General features: G+C 39.3%; 1 protein-coding gene across 9 annotated transcripts in view; it reads right to left on the minus strand.

Moving 5' to 3' along the window:
• ELMO1 (engulfment and cell motility 1) overlaps window positions 1–20,408 on the minus strand; it is a 555,096-nt gene that overhangs the window by 344,067 nt on the left and 190,621 nt on the right. For 7 of the 9 annotated variants that reach the window (XM_082471822.1, XM_082471824.1, XM_082471823.1 and 4 more), the window contains 5 exons: window positions 19,890–19,989; window positions 12,002–12,153; window positions 9,575–9,653; window positions 4,428–4,472; window positions 3,313–3,363 (listed from right to left, as the gene is read on the minus strand). In XM_082471822.1, coding sequence (XP_082327948.1) covers window positions 3,313–3,363; window positions 4,428–4,472; window positions 9,575–9,653; window positions 12,002–12,153; window positions 19,890–19,989 — 427 coding nt within the window. The remainder of the gene's footprint in view (window positions 1–3,312; window positions 3,364–4,427; window positions 4,473–9,574; window positions 9,654–12,001; window positions 12,154–19,889; window positions 19,990–20,408) is intronic. The other 2 variants (XM_082471828.1, XM_082471825.1) reach the window with 1 other exon arrangement.

Here is a 20,408-nt window from a genome sequence, read left to right on the forward strand (position 1 = left end):
AACTTCCAGCCATCAAAATCTCATATAAAAAGTCCCACTGAAACAAACTGATCTTTGAGACATGATGGTTACAGTCATTCCACCCACCCCATCTCTGGGTATTCTAACTCCAACTGCCTTACCAAGGCGATACCAACAACAGGCTAAGACCTTAATTCCAAGTTTCTACTCCTTCATCTCCCCACTCTCCTCCCCTGCACAAACACCTTCACTGCACTATGCTTTAAAATCACTGCTTCACAATCTTGAGAACGAAAAATGGAGCTGGAGGAATCAGGCTCCCTGACTTCAGACTATACTACAAAGCTGCAGTAATCAAGACAGCATGGTACTGGCACAAAAACAGAAACATAGATCAATGGAACAGGATAGAAAGCCCAGAGATAAACCCACGCACATATGGTCACCTTATCTTTGATAAAGGAGGCAAGCATATACAGTGGAGAAAAGACAGCCTCTTCAATAAGTGGTGCTGGGAAAACTGGACAGGTACGTGTAAAAGTATGAAATTAGAACACTCCCTAACACCATACACAAAAATAAACTCAAAATGGATTAAAGACCTAAACGTAAGGCCAGACACTATCAAACTCTTAGAGGAAAACATAGGCAGAACACTGTATGACATAAATCACAGCAAGATCCTTTTTGACCCAGCTCCTAGAGAAATGGAAATAAAAACAAAAATAAACAAATGGGACCTAATGAAACTTCAAAGCTTTTGCACAGCAAAGGAAACCATAAACAAGACCAAAAGACAACCCTCAGAATGGGAGAAAATATTTGCAAATGAAGCAACTGACAAAGGATTAATCTCCAAGATTTACAAGCAGCTCATGCAGCTCAATAACAAAAAAACAAACAACCCAATCCAAAAATGGGCAGAAGACCTAAATAGACATTTCTCCAAAGAAGATATACAGATTGCCAACAAACACAGGAAAGAATGCTCAACATCATTAATCATTAGAGAAATGCAAATCAAAACTACAATGAGATATCATCTCACACCGGTCAGAATGGCCATCATCAAAAAATCTAGAAACAATAAATGCTGGAGAGAGTGTGGAGAAAAGGGAACACTCTTGCACTGTTGGTGGGAATGTAAATTGATACAGCCACTATGGAGAACAGTATGGAGGTTCCTTAAAAAACTAAAAATAGAACTACCATACGACCCAGCAATCCCACTACTGGGCATATACCCTGAGAAAACCATAACTCAAAAAGAGTCATGTACCACAATGTTCATTGCAGCTCTATTTACAGTAGCCAGAACATGGAAGCAACCTAAGTGTCCATCATCGGATGAATGGATAAAGAAGATGTGGCACATATATACAATGGAATATTACTCAGCCATAAAAAGAAACGAAATGGAGTTATTTGTAGTGAGGTGGATGGAGTTAGAGTCTGTCATACAGAGTGAAGTAAGTCAGAAAGAGAAAAACAAATACAGTATGCTAACAAATATATATGGAATCTAAGGGATAAAAAAAAAAAAAGGTCATGAAGAACCTAGTGGCAGGATGGGAATAAAGACACAGACCTACTAGAGAATGGACTTGAGGATATGGGGAGGGGGAAGGGTAAGATGTGACAAAGTGAGAGAGTGGCATGGACATATATACACTACCAAATGTAAAATAGATAGCTAGTGGGAAGCAACCGCATAGCGCAGGGAGATCAGCTCTGTGCTTTGTGACCGCCTGGGGGGGTGGGATGGGGAGGGTGGGAGGGAGGGAGATGCAGGAGGGAGGAGATGTGGAAACATATGTATATGTATGACTGATTCACTTTGTTATAGAGCAGAAACTAACACACCATTGTAAAGCAATTATATTCCAATAAAGATGTTTTAAAAAAAAAAAAGTCACTGCTTCAGGGGGCTTCTCTGGTGGCGTAGTGGTTAAGAATCTGCCTGCCAATGCAGGGGACATGGGTTCGAGCCCTCATCTGGGAAGATCCCACATGCCATGGAACAACAAAGCCCATGCACCACAACTACTGAGCCTGCGCTCTAGAGCCCGCGAGCCACAACTATTGAGCCCGCGTGCTGCAACTACTGAAGCCCACATGCCTAGAGCCTGTGCTCCGCAACAAGAGAAGCCACCACAATGAGAAGCCCACACACCGCAACAAAGACCCAATGCAGCCAAAAATAAATAAATAAATAAATAAAATCACTGCTTCCACCTTTATTGAGAGCCAGTATAAAAAATAACCGTATTATGAATCCCTCTGTGATTTCTAAAAAGCCATTCTTGGACCAAGAATCTATTAGAATGTTCTAACAATACCCGTTTCAGATTCCAATTCCAGGGGGCAAAATATGTCATCCCCCGAAGAACTGGGGTACCTCTTTTATCAAACAGTGAAAATTACACTCATATGGTTTCTCTTTATCCTTAACAGCCAGGAAGTTTAACATGAAACTTGATGACAAATTGTAGTCATTATTATTGGCTTTGGGTTCTAGAATATTTATTTTCTTTGCCCTCATAAGGTTTTTAATTTTTAAAGGCCTCATTGTATTGGAATGTGTGTGTGTGTGTGTGTGTGTGTGTGTGTGTGTGTGTGTGTGTGTGTGTATGTAACTGTAAGCTTGCAGAACTCCTTTTCAGAATTACACGAGCACTTTTTTTTTGGTAAGCAGAAGAATCAATCACACATGCTTCTTTCAGCCTTTGGTTAAAAGTCAAGTAGCAGATAAGGCCTCAGGAAATCTTGCTATTTGATTTATTTCTAAACATTCACAACATAACATGTAGAGCTTCTTTTCCACTGAGGTTTCAGGTCTTTTTCGCATCACAGTTAATGAGTGGGTTTCATGTCTGTCTTTCCTGCCTTTCTCTAGGAAAGGGGCCCAGGAAAATGATGGTCGAAATTTCAGGACTTCTCTCAGAGTCTGATATGTTTCCAGCTAGTTTCCTCACTAAAAATAGTATAAGCTCATACTGGTGGAATTTTTAAAGTCAGGGAGCCCCTGATTTCCTTAAACGCAAAGCTAAAGCTACAGTGAGTATAATAAACCTGCCCCACCGAGAGAGATTTCCAACCCTTCCTGCCAGAATGCGTTTCTCTCTAGAGCAGTTCCAGAGATGCTCTCCCTCCAATCATGAGGCCATTCCTGTGGGAAAGCTTTGTTTATTCCATTTCCAAAAGCACACTTTTTCCTCCTTTCTAGTTACTACTGCTTCACCACAGAAGCAAGTCACAGAACAAATCACAAAACCAAGCCAAAAGAGGAGATGAATAAATACACCAGACCATTCCTTCCCAACAAGGTGGTCACAGCACATAGGTACTCACTGTTAAGATGATGGAACGCAGTTGCTTCTGAGCCAAAATATTCGCCATCTCCTGTGGAAGAAAAACACACGGACAGAAAAGCTTTGGTTAGAAAGATACATTTCCACATAGCCCCAGATGACTTTATCCTGGGGCGTGCTTCAAAACTGGATATCAGCAGTATTTCTTACCAAAGAAAGGACTCAAGTGGACAGTAGTATTCGAATTACTTTTTGAATGTTGTTTAGATAACAAAGCAGTAGCCAACAGCAAAGGAAGGAAATCTGGCACCTGCAAATTTCTTTTTTTTTTTCTTTCTTTTCTTGGGAATTTCTTCCTTCCAGGAAAAGGTAAGTGCTGAATAAAAATCAAACACTCCAAATGAAAGCAATGGCTCCCCACTGGAATGGCTCATCAGCTTTTATTAGACTGTATATGTGCAGAGCTTTCACTACAAGGCAACAAAACGCCTGCACAGAGGAGATTCCAATACTAGAGAGCCATCACTTTAAAGGTCTAAGACTTCTAAAAGCCATTTCATCTTAATCTGTGCAAAACCAAAGAGTGAGTAGTACATACCCCAGGGCTTAATAGTCTATGCAAATGAACTGAGTGAAGTTTTAGCAAAGGACAAACATCTGGGCAGATGCAAAGCCCTAGGGGCCGCACTCAGCATTCCTGGGCCTCAATTCTGCAGGCTGTGCTTTGTGCTTTGGCCTGCCTGACTGGCATAGAGGATTTGCAGGTGATTTTATTAAATGAAATGATTCACAGATGCCCTTTCTGAATATTGTCAAACAGATACTAAGGGGAAATGAAATAGCTGAACATAATCTTGGTACAGACATCCCAAAGGAAAAATACTGCTCATATTCAGGAAGTCACTTGAATGTTGTTTTCTGGTGGGGAGGGGCGGTATTTTTAGTGTCACTACTCTTAATGAGTAGAGAAGAAACTAAGCTATGATTTAAAAACACAACCACGAATTCGATCAAGGTCAAAATAAACTTGGAGATAGCAAGGAGAACTCAGAACACAGGGAGGAAGTACGAGGGGGCACACAGGCAGGGCTGGACAGGGGCAGAATGGGAATGCAAGGCCCACTTTGTGCTGACAAAGGGAACGTGGGGACTTACAGTCAGAGGACAATCAAGGATGTCAACACTGCTCTCTACACCAACCTAACGGCCATCGCCACCACAGAAAGGAAAGCCAGCAGGAGAGAAGAAGGAATGGAAATTCAGAGCACTCTGTTAGACGTTACAGCTTAATTTTAACACCCCTGCTGACCCGCTGCATTGAAGAGAAAAGCACACAAATACGCTAAGGTGATCTAAAAGGGCTAGATGGCATCAAAGTCAAAATCCAATACTATACTACTATATATAAAATAGATAACTAATAAGGACCTACTGTATAGAACAGGAAACTCTACTCAATACTCTGTAATGACCTATATGGGAAAAGAATGTAAAAAAAGAGTGGATACAGGTGTACATATAACTGATTCACTTTGCTGTGTAGCAGAAAGTAACACAACATTGTAAATTAACTATACTCCAATAAAAATTTTTAAAAAACAACGACAACAAAAACAAAATCCAATACTAAGTCCTCTTCCAACCTCTTGAAAACAAGAAGGCAAGGATGAGGACACCATCGGAAGCAAGTTAAATGGCAATCCAGAAGGAACTGCCCTTCCATGGGTCGCAGAAAGCCATGCTTTCTTTCTGATCAAAACAGAAAGGTCCATCTTTTTTCTTCTTGGATCAGATGAAAACAAAAGGCCCAACGTTCTTTTATAATTCCTTTTCTTTAATAAAAATGAAATTATTGCTTTATTGACACACAAACAAAAAGAAAAGAAAAAAATTCTCTGTGCCTATGTCAGCCTATCGACTTAACAATTTTTAAAATAAGTTAGAAGGGACAGTATATTTCCAACATCTACTAGAGCAATTATTATAATGATCTGTTTACAATATTTATCTTCTGCATAAGAGTGTGGTCTTCTCAAGGGCACAGAGACTGTCCTTTTCATCTTTGCATTCCCAGCCACAGCACAATGGTTGGCACAGAGTAGGCAATGAATGTTTCATAAAACATCCCGCTACCCTCCTAAAGGAACAGGAACTTGATCAGAAAGAAAACAGAAAAATCCTTGTCCACACCATGGATTTTTTTTTTTGCCCAATATTAAGGAATGGTTTGAGTGAACTTGAGAAATCTATGGAGAATATTTTATACCATTAGGATGATATAAAAGTATATAGATAGATATGAATATGGATACAGGCATACCTCAGAGATATTGCAAGTTTGGTTACAGACCACCACAATACAGCAAATACCACAATCAAGTGAGTCACACTAATATTTTGGTTTCCCAGTGCACATAAAAGTTATGTTTACACTATGCTGTAGTCTATTAACTATGCAATACATTTTGTCTAAGAAAACAATGTACATACCTTAATTTTAAATACTTAATTGCTAAAAAATGATAACATCATCTAAACCTTCATAGACTCATAATCTTTTTGCTGATGGAGGGCTTGAAATTTTGCAAGAATTACCAGAGACACCATGTGAGCAAATGCTGTCGGAAAATGGTGCCAGTAGACTTGGTCGATGCAGGGTTGCCACAAACTTTCAACGTGTAAAATAACACAGTATTTGCAAAGCACAATAAAGCGAAACGCAGTAAAACGAGGTCTGCCTGTATAGATATACTGACATGGAAAGATGTCCACAAAATCTTCTTTAGTTTTAAAAGCAGTTAAAAAAACCCAAAAAACAGTGCATGCAGTATGATCATATCTAGTGAAAAAATGATGTCTGCAGGAGAGTCTTTGCACAAAAAGCAGGAAGTAGGACCATGACAGTCCCACAGGTGTGAGTAGTTGCAGTGGTTCCCTCTCTGGGAATGCAATTATAGGTTTCTTTAAAATTTCTTCCTTTGGAATCTGTATTTTCGGATTTTTCTATCAAATCTTTTAACTATAAAGGGGTTTTTTAAAATAATGCTTATCAAAACCATAAATATTTGTAGAGAAATTTGGAAGGGATCTGACCAACTTCTTTGCCATGAAAATAATAAAATAAATAATGGCAACTAGTTGTAAGAAAAAGGATCCACTTGCCCACCTAACAGCTATCCCCTCTCCCACAAAACAAGCACCCCTTCCCTTTATTTGGGCAGGAAAAGGGAGAGTCTCCAATACCTGGGAGGCAGGGGAAAGCATGACCCAACCCCCCACCTCCCAGGGAGGCTGACAGGGGACCATCCACAGAGGATGCAGTTATACCCCAGGCCCAAGTTCACTGCTCTCTCAGGCAGGCCAACTCAATGAATGCAAAACAATAATATCGCCCAGGTCTGCCTGCCAAGTAAAAAGATCTGACTTTAGTCATATTTTTCTTCAGTAAAAGCAGAAATAAGGTATAGGTATTTAAAATCCTTCTAAATTCATTAACATTTTGAAAAATAAAGAAAATCCAGATAATAGAGTCCTACCAATGTGTTTGAGCCCAAGTTGGAAAGAAATGTTGAAATAAATAAAATTTTTTGACTGAAGTGGAATTTATCCAATGTCCAAAAGCTTTAAAAAGACAAACAAACAAACAAACAAGGGACATTCCTGTAAATCCAGTAAATAAGTGTTTAGAATTATGTTTTAATCTGATTGGAGTAAGAAAATGGGCTTGATGTCTTTCAGGTGTCAGTAAGTTCTTTACCAGGCAAATACAAGGCCATTCTGCAGGTGATGTCTCCTTGACCGGCATTCAGTGGGATGCTTTGCAAATAAGAGCAAGAATGAGGTTGGGATTCTAGCTTGGACTCTTATCAGCTCAGCAATCGGTCAAGTTCTCTACTTCCTTTGACTCTCAATTTCCTCATTTATAAAATGGAAATAATAAGACTTTCTATAGATATGAGAATTAAATGAAATGACATAAGACACTGAACATGGCATGGTGCATGGCAAACCCTCAAATATTATCATTGGTGACAGGCTTTGGGAAATTTTCCTATTTGCCAAAACAATTCAGACCTTGCAATCTTTCAAAACATAAGCCAATAACAATATATAATATACAGCAAGATGTCACCAACTAGCTTATCTTCTGCTTTAAAGGCCTCCACTGATGTTCAGAAAATAACAACAAATAAACTTTTCTTCATTATGAACTCGAAATAATTTTGAGCCAACTCTCTCTTAACTCACTAAAATGTACTTTAAAAATTAAAAATTGAAATATTCCTTTTCTTGACCAACAATAATCACTGATTCATCTTAAATTCAACATAGTTTATAAAGTCCACGTTAATTTTCTATCGACAAGTATCGTCATTTTTATTTCAAAGACTAAATTAGTCATATAATACTTTGGATTTTCTGCTGGTTGATATACACCCTATCTTTCTTAGTTGAATTGTTTTCTTAAATGGTTTAATGTTATTAGACTACGCTTTGTGATTTATTATTAATATAGCAATATACAGCCAAACTGTACCATGTCGGTCTCATGGAGCCTAATTTTTCAAAAATAAAAAAAGATTTGATTAGCAGAATCCAAACCTAATGTTAATGGTATTCCTAATATAATGGTATCCCATTATGTTTTCATTGTTATCATTGGTCTGGAGTCAGCATAGATTGGCAACTAATTCCCTACTTTTCCATGGTCATTCAATTCCAATTCAACAGATTAACAGTAGTTTTAGTGTAACAGAAAGATACAAGGTGTATGCATCTTACTCATGTCTAGATGCAGAGATCCAAGTGAAATCGTAGCACTTGGGGTGAGCATGAGCTTTCATTTCCTCTAATCCAGCCACAGGAAAAAAGACAGTCTCAAGAGGTCCAATCAGCGTTCTGGCCTGGCTCTTGACCCCACTCTACAAACAGCCATCAGTGGCCTGGCCAGTAGAAGGGTCAAGCTTCTCAATGCCCATGTCAGGCTTATGTATGTGCTGCCCATGTCAGGCTTGTGAACATGCCCAGGCAATTTGCTGGGATGATGGGAATTATCATGAGCCCAGTATTTAGATATAAATATATAAGGAGCAGCCCTACCCATGATCCCACCTAAGATCTGCAAAGCCACCCTTAAAAATCCAGCCTGGAGCATAGGCTTGGGGAGGACAGGCACCTCCTGGCTCCAGCCAACACCAAACCAAAAGCACAGGAAACTATAACGCCACTCTACTTATTGTGCAAACATAGCCCCTAGGAATGAGCAAACAATCCTAAACAGAAAACAAACCAGAAACCTTCACATTTAGCCACTGAGATTTAAAATCCTTGGCAACGAAAAAATAAAGTAAAAAAATAAAATTCTTGACACAGTGTTCAGTAGCATGCTAGCTTTCTAAATTCTTCTAAAACAATTTATTGGTAACTGTCATCAAGCTCCCCAGTACACTTTCTAAAGGTTGAAAAATCTCATATTTCCATCCAGTTTGTAAATGAAGTAAATTGTGACCAAGGTAACAAGTATGTTATGTTGATGGAAAAAAAAACAGGAATGGATTCTGAGGTGTGAACCAAATTCTAAGACATGCAAAAACCCACTTCTTCTACAACCACTTTATAAACGTCCTTTCCCTAGTTGAAGAAGAACCAATATCAAAGGGTAGATTTCACGTAGGTCCATTTCAGGGGTTCCCTCCTCTTGTTTGCACAGAGGAGGGGAAATGAATTGCTCAGTCCTCCTGGCCACATCCACACACAGAAGCAGAAATATCACCAAGCAAAGAGCCCCTCTCACAGATGAACAGTTATCTCAACCCCTGCAGCAATTTTCACCTTCCCTGTCCTGTCTTCTCACCTTCCCATCTCACACCTCCCTGGGGAAAGCATGACAACTCTCAGGGTCTACGTTTTCTCATCAGGCAAATGGGGACAATCCCTCCCTGGACCCAGTGAGTATCCAATGAAATGACAGAAGATCACAGGGGCTTCTAACTCTGCATCCACCACAGAGGCAGAGTTTCATCTTTATTTCATCTCTTTGTTCTGGGCTTCTATGTTGGGTTTCATGTGATGAAAGGGCTCTACCGCTGGAACACTCCTAACTTTCCTCATCAGACAGGGGCTTGCCCATCTCCACCTAGTTCCCACTGGATCTGTGAATGATCCCAGGCTGTTCAGGCAAACCACTGAGCAGCAAGGAGCCCCACAGGAGTTCCTGGGATGGGAAGGGGAAGGCTCTCTCTGCACCAAAAGTTGCCGGCACAACTGGGCACCGTCTTTAAGACAAAAGAAGTGCAACTTACCTGCCTCTTCTCATCAGGAGCCTTCAGGAAAAGTGCATTAATCACTGCAATGGTATAGGTTTGGATTTCTTGATCTGTCCTGTAAAGACACACAGACATACAGAAAGTCAGAAGAGGCTACCCCTGAGTTAGACCATGATAAAGCTCATGATTATATCCCCCCAAAATAGTGAGAGAGAAAGCCAGGACCTAGAAAACACATTCAGCACTGAAAAAATATTTTGACCATCACGAGGCTGGAAACACAGCGAGGGGACAATTACTATTGCTAGCCAGACAAAACACGCTCAGTGGAGATCACCCAGACGTACAGGTGGCCAGCTGGCTCTCTCCGCTTCTCCTCTATTAGAGTCAAAAATATGGACCAGGGGATGAATGTGTGTATGTGTGTGTGGGTATGTGATTTTCTGTTTGATGCATGAAGTATACCTGGGAATAGTCCTGGGTATCCCTATATTCCTGGGCTTATGACAAAGGAAACTGTTTTGTCTCCATGGCAATAATATTACATATTCTAAAAATCTATTTCCCAAATAGAAACTTTTTTTAAAATTTAACATCTTTACTGGAGTATAATTGCTTTACAATGTTGTGTTAGTTTCTGCTGTACAACAAAATGAATCAGCTATATGTATACATATATCCCCATATCCCCTCCCTCTTGTGTCTCCCTCCCACCCTCCCTATCCCACCCCTAGGTAGTCACAAAGCATGGAGCTGATCTCCCTGTGCTATGCAGCTGCTTCCCACTAGCTATCTACCAAATAGAAACTTTTAAACAACAAAAGAATAGGTTTTTATGTTTACAAATTTGCTTTTCACAGGAATGAAATCGGAAATTTCAAATGAAGCCAAGATCTAATGTTAGCTGCATGGTAAATAGTAAATAAGAAGGACCCAAGGCTAAGGAGCAGAGGCCTATAGGCTGTATTTAGAGATAATTTAGGAAGAGGCAGAGCTTAGAACACAGCCTTTGGCAGGATGAAATTCTAAGCCCAGTGCCCCACAGGCTGGCTGTGTGGCCTTGGACAAGTTCACGGGGTGTCCCTACACAGCTTCCTCATCTGTAACACTGGGTAAAAACACTCTTATTTCAAGGAGCTGCCTTTAGGATAAAATGAGGTAATGCATATAAAATCTTTAGTACAGCACTTGGCAAATGAGAAACTCTCCACTTGGCAAAGCGCTCTATAAATGCACAGTGATGCCCTCGAGATTCAGAGAAAAGATACAGACTTTTAAGTTGATACAGTTCACATTCAGGGACATGTGAAACTGGTATTATTTCCAGAGAGATTTCACACAAAATCATCATTTTAGAGCATGTGTTAATTTTCCCTGAGGCCGCAATCCATAGCCTGTGTGACTTAACATTTTACATTCTAGGCACCATCCCCCCTCCATATGAAGGAAACCTCTAATGCACTTTGGTAGTTTATATTATAAACACAGTCAACATTTTCGGTATATTGAGAACTACTGAATACTCCCTCGCATCCCCATCCTACACCCCCAACCCAAACAGGCCAATCAGGTTTCTTCTTGAAAATTTGCCAGTGTGACCTGAGAGACCAGGGGCGGCAGTTACTGGGAGCCAAGTCACATGACTGCCAGCCAGTACGCTAGAGAAAAGGCCTGTTGTGAGGACTCCAAGGAGGCCATAGTTTCTGTCCTTCCCAAGGCTTAGCTACTTAAGTCATTCCTCAGTTCTATAAAGTGCGCCAGTATCCTTTCAATAAACTCCCTGTCCTAGCTCAGGATGCTTCTTGCCACCTGCAATCCAAATACTTTAATTGATAAAGTGGCATCGTACAAGGGATTCCTTCTCAGGCTTGTATCATCAGAGGCAACCTTACTAGTTACCTAAGCATAGGGAGAAGGAGAGATCCCCAAAGACCGAAGGCTGCTAGGGCAGCTGTCTCATAGCTCAAGCCTCTTAAAAAATTCGTATATTATAGAATACACCAATCAAAGCTCATTGTAATCACCTGGAGCCTAAGAAAGAAGCCTGGCTTTAAAAATTCCTAATTAAGTATGAAAATTCTCATTATATCACAGAAAGCACTATTTTATATGATTAAGGATAAAGACTCTGTTGAGAACTTAAGAGAACAAATTGTCCTATTGTGTCTTATTAAAAGTAAAACTCTACCGATATCTGCCAACATTGATCAGAACTGAGTGCCTACCAAGGCACTGGGGGCAGACCAGTGACAAGAGCAGGCAAGGGGAGCACCCAGGGGCAAGTAACTGTGCCATGTCAGTGTGATGGGGGACAAGCATGGGACATGGTTTGATTATATACCAAATCAAGATTCTTTTTCTGTATATTAGTCAAACCAACATGAAACCGTCCCCAGGGGGTTTTGGCGGTTGTCCGCCTGAAGCATTTTCCCTTCCCACTGTGGTGGAGTCACTCTTGCTTACCCTTGAAGATGGGGAATGAGTTGGCCAATAGTGATCTCTTGCGCCACCTTCTGGTAGAGGTCATGGCTGTTGAGCACCATGGACTCCAGAATGGCCAAGGACCGCTGCAGGATGGAGACGTCTATGGCTGACTTGTTGACAAAACTTGCTATCTGAAAACCCAAGCGGGACACAACTCATGGTAAGCAGAGCAAAGAAGTAGAGAAGGGAGCAAATCAAGTAAATCGGGAGCTCGTTTAAGAAACACCAGACACCGAGGACGAAAAGTACCTGGAATAGTACTATTACAGCAGAATAGTCAGAAACGCATGGAGTCAACAATGATTGTTCACCAGCTTATTACAGACCACTATTTATATCCTATTTCTCTAACTCAGTAATAAGCAATCTTAAAAAGGAAACAGCTTCAAAGAATTATTCTGTCTTGTGTTTCTGGAATGATTCTTCAGAGTTTCAGCTTTCAGGGGCAGACAATTTCACCACATATACTGTAAGAACTCTTGTGTTTCTTTGAGACAGTAATTTCAACATATATTAATAGCCATTCCCTTCCACTTGCAGGCTACTCCTTCACCCACACGATCCGTGGCTTTTATGTTTTTATTATGCTCCTGTTACATTCTTAAGGGACTCACACAAATCACATTTGTCAACACAATGCAACTGGCAACTTTTCACTCACTGGCTACTCTCCTTTTTATTCAGTGAAACACTCAATGAAACACTCTTTCCCCCATTCTTCCAATTTCTTATGGTTAAAATAAATTCTTCTCATCTCTCTCAAATTTAGCAAACAGGAAAACATTTAAATTAGAAGTGTTAAAAGTTAAAATAGTCGTTTAAGCTCTAAAATACATTCCCTAAGGAATGAATCACTAAAGCCTCAAACATAATAAATCACAATGTAAGAGGGAAGTAAAATAAGGGTTAGAATAATGGATCACAGTAACCCAAACACATGGGTATCATGAAGGTTTTATTTTAGAGGTCTCATTAAAAGTTACTACTGTCTGTTGACGACTCACACTAAAATGCTATATCATCATAATGACTGCTTTCTTAAAAGCTAAATAATTTGGTTCCATGACAAATTGACACTTACTGCTCCCCCCCCATCAAAACTAATTTCTCCCTTTCTGCTGTCCCACTGTCCCCTTCTCCTCATCCTCTCTCCATCATTGTACAAGATAAAATGCAAAAGGACCATGACAACTGACAGTTACCAGCCCAACTGTTTTTAGCCCAATGACTCCCCAGTGAAAGTAGGGGTGAGGGGTACAGATATCAACACCCTCTGTGCCTCCAGATACACCTGGATCTCAGGGGGTGAAAAATAAATGACGTGGAGAAATAAAGTAACATGATGATTTTATATTCCAAAAAGCTATTATTTTATAATACAGACTACAGGAAGAGTATGAGAACTTTAAGATTCTCAAAAGACTGCTTTAGCTCCTTTCACAGCTAGTAAACTTCTCTAATGTGTTTACTGTCCCTGCCAAGCCCTCGCCTTAATCCTCACAGTCTGGGTCAGCTCCCCTATGATATCTATCATGCCACCTTTCCTCCTCTAAGGCCAACTTTCTCTCACCCAAATCCAATGACCCTCATACCGTGCTCATGGTTTAACACCTAACTTAGATCTCTTCTAAATAGAATATAAATTCTTTGACTTCCCCACCAGCACCACCCCAACCATTTTTCATTGTCCCAGTATAATTCTTGGCACTTATTAGAAAACTGAAGAACTCACAAAGAAGTGCATTGACAATAACTCTGATTTCTCTGCACTAATTCTATTCTCCTTCCATGCTCCTTTTCTTGTCTCCATTTAGTAAATTTGGATGTACCTTTAAGACTCTATGGAGAATCCTCCAGCTGAGAGCTGATGGTCAACCTCCCTCCCCCACCCGCTAGCCTGCATCCCTTCTTTGCATTCATTCAAGTAATATGTATTGACCATATGCTATGAAACAGGCTGGCACTGACCTAGGATCTGGAAATCAAGAGATGAGCAAACACACATGATTTTTAACTTCAAGGACTTTATAATCTAGCACAGACAGACAGATTAAAAAGTCATTTACTATGAAGTATGTTACGTGCTTATTCTTGGCATCCAAAAGTATACCTCCACTTAGACATTCCAACAAAGCCTAAAATTAAATGGGCTAAAAATCAATCTCATTGACTTCTTATTCCTGCCTTCTCAAGTATCACCTTTCTCGAAGTTTGCCATAATCATTAGTGATTAACAGTCTTAGTTCCCTACTTTCTGTTTCCATGGACACATTTGCAACATCTCCCCTCTGATACACGTTCAGTTGTATATACACAACACTGGCCCACGGTCCAACTCGTTCCTGGGTTACTAAGACAGCATCTTCTTCAGTTTCCTCTATATTCAAGATTTCCCTCTAATACAAATTTACCCTTTACTTCCATAAATATCCTGTGACAGTATTTCCTTTCTTGAAATACTCAGTCAAAACTCTCAGTGTTTTCCTGGTATGAAGCACACTTTCTTATAATGGGTTTTAAAGTTCTCTGCAAATTATTAACTCTCACCTGCTCCCAACAGGCTTATACAATGATGGTAAAACAGGCTATGGCCTTTGCTTTCATTCAGACATTGTACCCCACATATATATTCCATTTCCATTTGCCATTTTTATATATTTCTCTCTCATGAAACTAATCTGTTATCTTCCTCAAAGCATTGTTTAAAGTTAATCTTTTCCATCACTTCAGCTCTTCCTTGACACACAGATCCCATCACTTCAGCAATCCTGAAGCAGGGTACAAAATTTTGTGTAACACACTAAGCTGGCAGAGAGCAGGCACACAACTTATTAGAGTCCTATGCACAATTCTGTAGGAGATACTAGTCGTTTTCTGAAACTAAACTTCTATCTTTTGCCTTATTTGTCAATAGTTTTAACTAGACATCTAAATGACCCAATATTGTCAACAAATGAGTACTAATAACCAAGGCATCAGGGCTGATCGAGCAAACATGATGACTGTAGACAGGCTCCTTATTGGTGCATGGACAAATTTGTGACTGTATAAATGTTATTTTCTATGTCTAGTTTAAAAACTATAGATCGTAGTATAGCTATAGAAGGTTAAAGATTGTCCGGTTAAATTTTAATTTCCCTTATCTTCCCAAAAGTCAATAATGACTTCCTTTGCCTTTAAATTTTTCCCAGCTCCATTTCTGTACTTTTGGTCAACACAGGTGAGCCGGCCTAAATCAATCAAGGTACAGCTTCTTGAAAGTAGGTCTGTATCAAAGGGAAAAAGAGGTAGGAGGAGCTAACAGTAATTATATATATTACCTCCACATGCTTCCTTCCACTCATTTAAAAGTGCTACCTAAATAAAACATAGGAATATTTGGGTGACTTTTAAGAAGCTAAGGGTCATCACATGAATCAATGATACAAATTATTAAAATTACAGAAACACTTCTTTGAATCACTTAGGTTGAGATCTTAAAATTATCCTAAGTTATCAAAACTGAAAAGATCCATGGAGAACATGGAGCTCCACTACCATATTTTAAATTATCTGGACAGAGGCCCATCAATCTCTCAAGTTTTTAAGAGGCAAAAATTATTGGGTATCTAAGCTGAAACTGGCTGGATGTTTATCCAGGCACTGAAAATACTGCAGGGTGAACCAGGGGCCCTCCTGCAGAGCTAAGCTTTCAAGAGCATTTGTATAAAACTTTCCTTCCAAGAAAAAGCACTGATATTATACTTGGCTAGGGGAAAACCAACTGGTAACACAGAAAGTTCTAGGTTGTTTTTTTTTTTTCCCATTTCTTTCCTCTCTACGCCTTCTGACCCTCTCCCTAAGAAGCCAAGTCTTTAAAAAGCAACAACGTTATATATTGGCATCAAGGGATTCCAAGTTTCAAAGTGTTTATGAAATGATATTATTTATTACAGAAAAAGTTTGTAAACTAGAATCTAGATTCACACATAACAAAATAGATAGTGGAGAAGGAGACCAAGGCTGGCAAGGGAAAAATATTGCTCCAAAGTCGTATGAATTTGGCATTAATAGGAAGCCAAGTCTGGACCACGGAGATAAGCATCTTTTGTCAGAGCATTTCCTAGTTGATTTTTGTCTAGATAAAGCTCCATTTAAAAGACAGTTGCCTGTATACAATTCCTGGGTTGTCAAAGTGCTGAATTTGATCCAGCTAATGAATAAAAAAGTTAACCTTACAAAAACTATCAATTATAAAGTCATTTTCTGATGACCATTTTTTTTAAAATTCACATAAGGAGTTGAGATTTAAGTAGCAATGCAAAGAAAACAGAATGACTAGGAATGAGGATAGCATATATTAAACGTGCTGCCTTTTGAAAAATATTTAATTTTTAACTTAAACTGCCAAGACTGCTAGTCTTTGCTTCCTTAGATCTAATATGATTTTTATTTAATTTCAGTGAATGAAAACTGATTATTGCCATTCTCTCTAACCACGTGTCACATCATTTAAAGAAAGACAGCTTTGTAATTCCTTTATATTCATAACTGAAGTTTTAACTGAAATATATTTAAATACAGTGGCACAGTATTCTTTTTTTTTCTTCAAGTTTTAGGGTTTAAAAAAATGCTTCCAAAGCAAATTTCACTCATTCATTTCACAGAAATGTATTAAGGTCTTACTCTATGCCGGGTTCTAAGGATAGAGACAGGAAGAAAGCCATGGTTCCACCCTCTGAGGACTCATGGTCTCTCGGGAGAGCCAGTCAAAAGAACAAGAAGTGCTCAGAAATGTGATAAGTGCTGGAACAGAGGCATATACAAGATCCAAGGAGAATGGAGAGCAGAAGAAATCAGTTAACTCTGCACCAGTGAGGTCAGGGAGGGCTGAACAACAGGCAACGCTGCTTCAACAAGACTATTCTTCAGGAGCTGTTCTTTCCTTCACTTAAAACACAGGTGCATGATGATGGGGGAGGGAGCCCTGACCCGGGGGACCAATGACACCCCGCTCTCTATAACTTCACTCAATCTCCCCAAGTCACTGTGTCCTCATCCCCTGACCAGGAATAGCAAGACTAACTGCTCTGTTCTGCAAAGGATTGCTGTGGGGATCAAAAGAGATAATGTGGGTGAAAGCATAACATAACTTCAAGGAATTCACGTTCAGAACAGCACTGTTTTTATAGCAAAAGAGGTTCTAATATCAGAAAAGCAAAGCAATTTGGATGTAGGAAAGAAAGGCCTGCCATAAATTCAGAATGAATTGAAAAATTCTGTTAAGTATAAAAAATCTGCAAAATCCAGTATTTGTAGATTTGAATTTACTTCCCTAGAACTTTTGTTTTAAATTGAAGTCCAGTTGATTCACAATATTCTGTTAGTGTTAGTACAGCAAAGTGATTCAGTTTTATATATGTGTGTATACATATATACGTGTGTGTGTGTGTGTATATATATATATATATACACACACGTATATATATTCTTTTTCAGCTTCTTTTCCATTACAGGTTATTACAAGATATTGAATATAGTTCCCTGTGCTATACAGTAGGTCCTTGTTGTTTATCTATTTTATATATAGTAGTGTGTATCTGTTAATTCCATACTCCTAATTTATCCCTCTCCCCTTTACCCTTTGGTAACCATAAGTTTGTTTTCCACGTCTGTACGTCTGTTTCTGTTTTGTAAATAAGTTCATTTGTACTATTTTTTAGATCCCACATATAAGTGATATCATATAATATTTGTATTTCTCTGTCTGACTTACTTCACTTAGTATGATCATCTCTAGGTCCATCCATGTTGCTACAAATGGCAATATTTCATTCTTTTTATGGCTGAATAATATTCCATTTCTCTAGAACTTTTATCTTGGAAAGAAAAAATACAGCAATTTGTTCTCTGCATTCATAATCTAATGCTTGCATTTCCTGTCACCACCAAAGGAAAGTACTTCCTTACACATCAGGATTTCCTTGGCTTTCTCTTCTACAGTCATTTCTTCTTTTTTTAGCAATTCATATCATTGACAAATATAGGCAAAAAGAGGCTTCATCCTTCTTTGTATGTTTTCTAGGTGGTTCCCATTACTTGTTTCTCTTGGCTTTATGCCCTTATGTAGGAAAAAAGGATTCAGAGGTGCGTCAAGAAGGCCCTAGGTTCCCAATCGGCCTTCCTCTGAAAAAAAATAGGCAACATCATGAAGGCGTTCAATCTGTGAGACTTCTGCTCCCAACACCCTCAATGAACAGACTAGGGGCCCTTCTATGCTCTTCAATTCAAGGCAGTGTCTCCCCCCAGGTACTGACTAACTTCAAAAGGAAAAGAGATAACTTAACAGTGGGGAGACCCAGAGGATACCACTTTATCCACATAATCAAGGTCAACATCACCATTAATAAGCATATTAACATCTCATACTCTAATGTGATGCTCTGAAAAGGGCACAACATTACTTCTCTAATATTCTTCTCTAATATTCTATACATTAAGGAAAATGCATAACCTTAATTTAACCATGAGGGAAATATCAAAAAACCCAAACTGAGGGACATTCTACAAAATAACTGACCAGTATTCTTCAAAATTGTCAAAGTCATGAAAGACAGGGAAAAACTGAGGAACTGTCACATTGGAAGACAGTAAGGAGACATGACAACTAAATGCAGTCTTGGATCCTGGATCTGGTCCTTAACCAGAGAAAGGAAATTGGTAGAAAAACTGGTGAAATCAAATAATGGTAACAGTATTACACCACTGTTAATTTCCTAGTTTTGATAATAATACTATTATTACGCAAAATGTTTAGGGAAACTGGTTGAAGGTTATAGGGAACATTCTGTACTATTTTTTTGGGAATTTTCTATAAGTCTACCATGATTTCAAAATAAAAGTCTTTAAAAACTCAAGTGACTCATACTGGATTTTGCTTTGATTTTCCAGCTTTTGCACAGACTCTCTGAAATTCTTTATTTTAGACAACCCTTCCCAGGAATCTAGACCTATAAGATAAATGTATGAATTCCAAACAACTCTTCATTCCCAGAAACAGCAGGAAGAAAGATGCCAATACATTTATAAACCATTTCACAAATACAAAGAGAGGAAAAATAAGTTAACAAATTAATAAATAATAATGATTCTTGACTTAATACTACATTTAATAGTTATAAAGTCAGGGCTATTCACTTTTGGTTAGAAGATTGGAAACAGAATCGTAAATTTGCAGACACGTCTTTATTACTATTCAACTGCTGGGAATGGTAGGGGCCTCTTCTGCCCTCTCTCCCCAAACCAGGTCCACCTTTGCCTGTACCTTTGTTAGTTTCCTCCTAAGGAAAGTAGGAACCAATCGAATTAGTTGATCCCAGAGACATTTATCGCACCAAGATTACAAGTAAGCAGGCTTACTCGGCCTAAGAGGCATGGATCCAAGCACACCTTCTTCCCTTACATTCCTGCTTCAGACCCAGTCATATAACAATCAGTATGTTTTGCCTCTTTCCCTTTTCCTGAACACCTGGTTAAGGGGAGAAGGATCGGGAAGGACAGCAGGAACTCTACTTAGATCTTGAGAACAGCAGAGTCCAGAAGAGGGGCTCAGCAGACGCTTCTCTGATTTTAACATGTCACCTTGATTTTCCTTGACGATGGGTTCCCATGTATTATACAATCCCTTATGATCTCAGTGGGGAGAAAACGTCATTTTTCATACCGAACTTAGGTGCCCTGACCCTCATATACATAATACTATCAAAAACCACACTCACACTTTAACACAAAGAACTAAAAGAAACAACTCTAAAATATGCTCAAATCAGAGAAAAATATCTGTAAAAGAAGGAAGTGATTTGACCTTGGGAAGCACAATCTGAATTACCTTCTTAATGAATGCCACCGAAAACGTATCCCAGGACACTATTCCGTGGTCCATCAGCTCCACAAAAGCCGTCAGGGTGAAGGACAGCATGTCTCCAAAGCTGGAAAACACAAGATGGTATAAGGGTGATGGGCCCAAGAGCTAAATACAAGGGAAGACAGACGTGAGAAAGCTTTAGAAAGATGAATACAAACAGAACTGTAAGAGATCGTTGGGATAAGCAGCTGGGCCACAGGCAATGTCCTTGCAAACGTGAGTGAGTCAGTAGGCAGGAGGCAGGTGGCTTCACAGAGGGGAGCCAGGGCCTCCGTGGGACACACCTGGGCTCACACTCTCACTCAGGTGAGCTGTGTTGTACTGGGCAGGTCCCTAATCTCCCTGAATCTCTGTCTTCTCCGCTGAAAAACTGGATAGTGAAATCTATTTCATCACAGGGCTGCTTGTAGAGCACTTAATAAAGTGTGTAACATACAAGCATTCAGTAAATGATAGCTTAAAAAAGCTTCCCAGCAAACAAAA

Source organism: Balaenoptera physalus, assembly GCF_965194825.1.
Source record: "Balaenoptera physalus genome assembly, chromosome: 8".
Classification (NCBI taxonomy): Eukaryota; Metazoa; Chordata; class Mammalia; order Artiodactyla; family Balaenopteridae; genus Balaenoptera; species Balaenoptera physalus.